This window comes from Galeopterus variegatus, unplaced genomic scaffold (genome assembly GCF_000696425.1).
Source record: "Galeopterus variegatus unplaced genomic scaffold, G_variegatus-3.0.2 Scaffold1741, whole genome shotgun sequence".
In the NCBI taxonomy this organism is placed as follows: Eukaryota; Metazoa; Chordata; class Mammalia; order Dermoptera; family Cynocephalidae; genus Galeopterus; species Galeopterus variegatus.
In genome coordinates, this window is record NW_007727852.1 from 125,719 (window position 1) to 131,562 (window position 5,844).

The window sequence follows — 5,844 nt, forward strand, 5'->3', positions numbered from 1 at the left end:
CATTAAAATGAGGTCTTTAGGGTGAACCCTAATCCAATATGACTGCTATCCTTTATAAGAAGAGGCAATTCAGACACAGAATTTTGCACACAGAAGAAAAACCATGTGAAGACAGAGAGAGAAGATAGACATCTGCAATCCAAGGAAAGAGGCCTCAGAGGAATCCAACCTTGCCAGCACCTTGATCGAGGACTTCCAGCCTCCAGAGCTGTGAGAAAATAAATTTCTGTTGTTTAAGCCACCCAGTCTGTGGTATTTGTTACAATAACCCTAACAAACTAATATAATATGATTAAATGTGATAACACAACAAAGTAAAAAAAAGTGTCAATTAGAGGTTTAATCACCTAAGGAAGCATTGAAAAATAAAATACATAAGAGCTTGAAACCAAAAAGGTCAGTTTCAGGACCTCAAATTGGAACAAATGCCAAGTCAAAGGAGTGGTGGATAAATCCTAAATGCAAATATAGAGCAACGGGTGAGTATAGGTGAGGCAAGGTTTCCACTGATATTGTAAATGGTAGATTGAACTTGCCACCAAGCTCGCCACGGGGCCGTCCCTTATCAAATCTTCTTACATGAGAACATGCATGTAATGGATTGTGCCTGCTTGGCTATATAAAAGGTGAGATTTTTGTTCGTTTTTGTAATGTCATTAGCGGATTGCCTGTGGCGCCCGTCCCAGTTTACAGAATAATAAAACTTTTTTTCTTACATTTGTGGAGATTTTCTGAGATGGTAGGAAATTTTATTTTGAGGTTTTCCTCGAAAATAGCAACTTATTTATGTCCCCTACCTTTACTAGCCTCCCCGCGCTCCAGCTTCCAAAGGTTACCTGTTCCTTGTTCACATCGTAGTTTGCTTTGAGAACCCTGTCAGAAACTGCAACCTGTGGGCGGTGAGAACCACAACTCCCAGCATTCCCAGCGCCTCCCGTGGGCTTCCTCTTCCGGTTCGCAGGCTGCTGAAACCCAAAGAACTGCGCTTTAGACGCAGCGTTGAGATTGATTCACCTTAACCTGTGCAGAGCCCCAGCTTCCTCCAAGGAGGAAGCCAGGCAAGCAGTGAAACATGAACGGAAGAGTGGATCATTTGGTCACTGAGGAAGAGATCAGTCTTACCCGAGGCCCTTCAGGTATGTGCGGAACGAGTAGAGTACTTGAGGGTATAATTGCGGAGCAGACACCTCTTCTGCTGAGCCGGATTCACCTGGCCTCGGAGCAGGCGGGCCCCAACGTAGAGTTTTCTTGCAGTGCTTTCGGGCACGCAGATAGAATATATTGGCATCCATTGTTAGCCAAATGCGGGTCTGAGGAATCCGTCTCATAATCCAGTAGGATTACCACGCGTATTTACAGTCAGGAAGGATTTCTTTCTACTAATGGTTCTAGAAAAGCCTAGAAAAAAGCCTGCTTTTAAGCCGGCGTATCGTGGACACCACGCCCTTGTGTTACCTGCTCTATCCCTGCTCCTATAAGGGACCGTTTAGTAACAATGCGAGCATAAACGTTGCAGATTCTGAATGCGTAGCCGTTTTCTTGGTCCTAGGATTCCTTCCTCTCTCTCCTTTCGTTTCTGGGAAATTCATTTACAGTGTCAGCTAGAATGTTAAAGCAGGAAGAGACCATAGAGATCTATTACAGAAGTTCCCAAATTTGGTTCTACCACAAAATTACGCAGGAATTTTTTGGTTTTTGGTGTGTGTGTGTGTGTGTGTGTGTGTGTGTGTGTGTGTGTGTGTAAATTCTTACATCCCATTTCTAGGGATTTGGTTTCAATACAGATTTTTTCTTTTTTTTAAAGCTTCACGTGATTCTGATACAGCCAAATCCTCACTTACCCCCTGCTGTCTTCTTCCCCTCCCCTGACGCTCTTCACTAGACTGGGCTCTTGACATTACTACATACTGCCTTCCTTGGACTTTGTTGCCTTTCCTTTGTAGCTGTTTAGTTTATCGATTAAAAGCTGTAGCTTTCGTAGTGGTTCTCACAGAAATAGAGAATAGAATAATGGTTACCTGAGGCCGGGACTCCACAAAAATATACGAGTAAATGTTTTTTTTTTTTTTAAAGAACTATAGCTTTGGGATGACACTACCTAGTTCCAAATCGTATGTTTAACCGTTTACTAGTTCTTTCATAATTATTGATTGAGTAATTTACCTGATGTAAGACTTAGTTTCTCAGAACTATAGCTTTGGGATGACACTACCTAGTTCCAAATCGTATGTTTAACCATTTACTAGTTCTTTCATAATTATTGATTGAGTAATTTACCTGATGTAAGACTTAGTTTCTCACCTGTAAAATGGGTATGATTATAGAATACACTTCATAGGATCGAGAGAATGAAATTAGTTAATCTATGTAAAATATTTAGAACATTGCCTGACACATGGTAAGCAGTATGTGTTTGCTACTGTTGTGATTGTTAATGCATGAATGATCTAGACTGACACAGTAAATCCTGCTAAATACTGTATTCCAAGAATCTGTAATAAATCATCAAGTACTGTGAGCTGTGTCTCTAAAATATTTTTGTAATCCTTTTACTGTCCCCATCACCACTACCTATAACAGTCCATCACCTTTTCTCCTCTGGAATTTTGCAGTGGCTTAGTCACCACTGATAGATTCTTCTTTATAAAATATGGCATTCAGAAACACCCATATTTTGTGTCTTTGTTCCTGTTATAAAATTGGAAGTTGGTTTTACTTATGGGAGTATAACTTATTGCTGATCTTCGTGGTTTACTGTCATGCTCCTTATGAGCTCCTAAACTTTTGTCAGAGGCTCATTTAGTATGCCCAAGTTTCTTGGATTCATTTTTCCAGTTTCATGTAAATTTCTCCTTCTCTCACTCTTAATATTTATTGACTTTTGAGGCTAATGTGGCAAGTTATTTTTAAAACAAAATCTGTTTTTCTGTACTTTGCACCCATTGCTACTTGTTCTTCTTTTAAGGCCAGTTAAAACAATGCTAGTTTCTTTTCTGATTGCTTTGAAATTATTTAAAGGCATCTAGTTGTTCTGCTCCTGCTTTGCCTCTTCCTTCCTTAGCCTCGATATCCCCAGTTGTTACATTACCTCTCCTGATGTTGTATGAGTTATAATTCTGCCTCTTGCTTAAGAATTTAATGTATTTTGGCATAGTTCTATTGCTGTAGCATCCACAGTATTTCCAGGATTCCTGACTAGAGCAGAGCAGAAAGAACCCTATCTTTCTTGTTCTAGGCACTAAATATCTTTAAAATTCAGTATAATATCACTTTGTCTTTTTTGGCATTTGCATAATAGCATTGCCTAATATTCAGCTTATTTTTGAGCCTGTTGATCTTGCAGACCTAAAGTTCCTAAATTTTTTGGAAACATTGGAATTAGGATAAGCTTCAAGGGACTAATTAAAAAGAATGATTATATCCAGCTAAATATTTCACCCCAAAGTGAATTAGTTTCTGTATTGCTTATATATGTATCAAAAATGAATGAACTTATCCACTCAGTGGCTTCTTGAATTTTCCTAAGCATTTTTGTGCCTTGGTCATATAAGTCAATGAACTTACTGGGAGAGTAGAGCCACAATTTAAGATTGAATTTGGATAAAAACAATCATTTGAAATTTGTTTTGTTTTGTTTTAAATTTTATTTTGTCAGTGTACAATGTGGTCGATTATTGATTGAATTTGGGTAAAAACAATCATTTGAAATTTGTTTGGTTTTGTTTTAAATTTTATTTTGTCAGTGTACAATGTGGTTGATTATTGTGGCCCATTACCGAACCCTCCCTACCTCCTCCCTCTCCCCACTTCCTCCCAACAACCTCATATCTGTTCTATTCCCCGACAAGGAATTGTAATTGCTATGTCGTCTTCCCTCCCCCTCCCAGTTTATTTGTGTGTTTACTTATTTATTTTTAGCTCCTACAAATAAGTAAGAACATGTGATATTTCACTTTCTGTGCCTGACTCATTTCACTTAATATAATTCTCTTTAGGTCCATCCATGTTGTTGCAAATGGCAGTATTTCATTCCTTTTTATAGCTGAGTCGTATTCCATTGTGTAGATATACCACAATTTCCGTATCCACTCATCCGATGATGGACATTTGGGCTGGTTCCAACTCTTGGCTATTGTAAAGAGTGCTGCAATGAACATTGGGGAACAGGTATACCTTTGACTTGATGATTTCCATTCCTTTGGGTATATTCCCAGCAGTGGGATAGCTGGGTCATATGGTAGATCTATCTGCAATTGTTTGAGGAACCTCCATACCATTTACCATAGAGACTGCACCATTTTGGAGTCCCACCAACAATGTGTGAGAGTTCCTTATTCTCCACAACTTTGCCAGCATTTATCATTCACTGTTTTTTGGATATTAGCCATCCTAACTGGGGTGAGATGGTATCTCAGTGTGGTTTTGATTTATGTTTCCCAAATGCTGAGTGATGTTGTGCACTTTTTCATGTGTCTGTTGGCCATTCTCATATCTTCCTTTGAGAAATGCCTATTTAGCTCTTTTGCCCATTTTTTAATTGGGCCACTTCCTCCTTTGATGTAAAGTTGTTTAAGTTCCTTGTATATTCTGGATATTAATCCTTTGTCAGATGTATATTTTGCAAATGTTTTCTCCCACTCTGGTTATCTTTTAACTCTGTTAATTGTTTCTTTTGCTGTGCAGAAGCTTTTTAGTTTGATGTAATCCCATTTGTTTATTTTTCCTTTGGTCGCCTGTGCTTTTGGGGTCATATTCATGAAGTCTGTTCCCAGTCCTGCTTCCTGAAGTGTTTCTCTTATGTTTTCTTTAAGAAGTTTTATTGTTTCAGGCTGTATATTTAATACTTTAATTTATTTTGAGTTCATTTTAGTATATGGTGAGAGGTATGGGTCTAGTTTCATTCTTCTGCATATGGATATCCAGTTATACCCACACCATTTGCTGAAGAGTCAGTCTCTTCCCCAACCAGTTATCCCAGCACCATTTGCTGAAGAGTCAGTCTCTTCCCCAGTGTTTAGGCTTGGTGCCTTTGTCAAAGATCAGTTGGCTGTAGGTGTGTGGGTCGATTCCTGAATTCTCTATTCTATTCCATTGATCAGTGTGTCTGTTTCTATGCTAGTACCATGCTGTTTTGGTTATTATAGCTTTGCAGTATAGTTTAAAGTCAGGTAGTGTTATGCCTCCAGCTTTATTATTATTTTTTTTGCTCAGAATTACTTTGTTCTTTTGCTCTGAATTGCTTTGGCTATGCGTGGTCTTTTGTTATGCCATATAAACGTCTGGATAGTTTTTTCCATTTCTGATAAAAATGTCATTGGAATTTTGATGGGGATTGCATTGAATTTGTATATCACTTTGATTAGTATGGACATTTTCACAATGTTGATTCTTCCAATCAAAGAGCATGGGATATCTTTCCATCTTCTTGTGTCTTCTTTAATTTCGCTCAGAAGTGGTTTGTAGTTCTCATTATAGAGATTTTTCACATCCTTGGTTAACTCTATTCCTAAGTATTTTATTTTTTTGGTGGCTATTGTAAATGGGCATGCTTTCTTGATTTCTCTTTCTGAATGTTCACTATTGGAGAATAGAAATGCTACTGATTTTGCTGAAATCATTTATCAATTCCAAGAGTTTTTTTGTAGAGGCTTTAGGCTGTTTGATATGTAGGATCATGTCATCTGCAGACAGGGACGATTTGACTTCATATTTTCCAGTCTGGATGCCCTTTATTTCCTTCTCTTCTCTGATTGCTCTGGCTAGTACTTCCAACACTTTGTTGAATAGGAGTGGTGAGAGTGGGCATCCTTGTCTAGTTCCTGTTCTTAAGGGAAAAGCTTTCAG

At 38.3% G+C, this 5,844-nt stretch overlaps 1 protein-coding gene across 1 annotated transcript in view; it reads left to right on the forward strand.

Annotated features, from left to right (window-relative positions):
- Nucleotides 1-992: 992 nt before the first annotated feature.
- The window catches only part of SYNJ2BP (synaptojanin 2 binding protein), a 50,321-nt gene continuing 45,469 nt past the window's right edge, over nt 993-5,844 (forward strand). Inside the window, exon 1 of the mRNA XM_008578677.1 lies at nt 993-1,136. Coding sequence (XP_008576899.1) covers nt 1,073-1,136 — 64 coding nt within the window. The 5' untranslated portion in view covers nt 993-1,072. The remainder of the gene's footprint in view (nt 1,137-5,844) is intronic.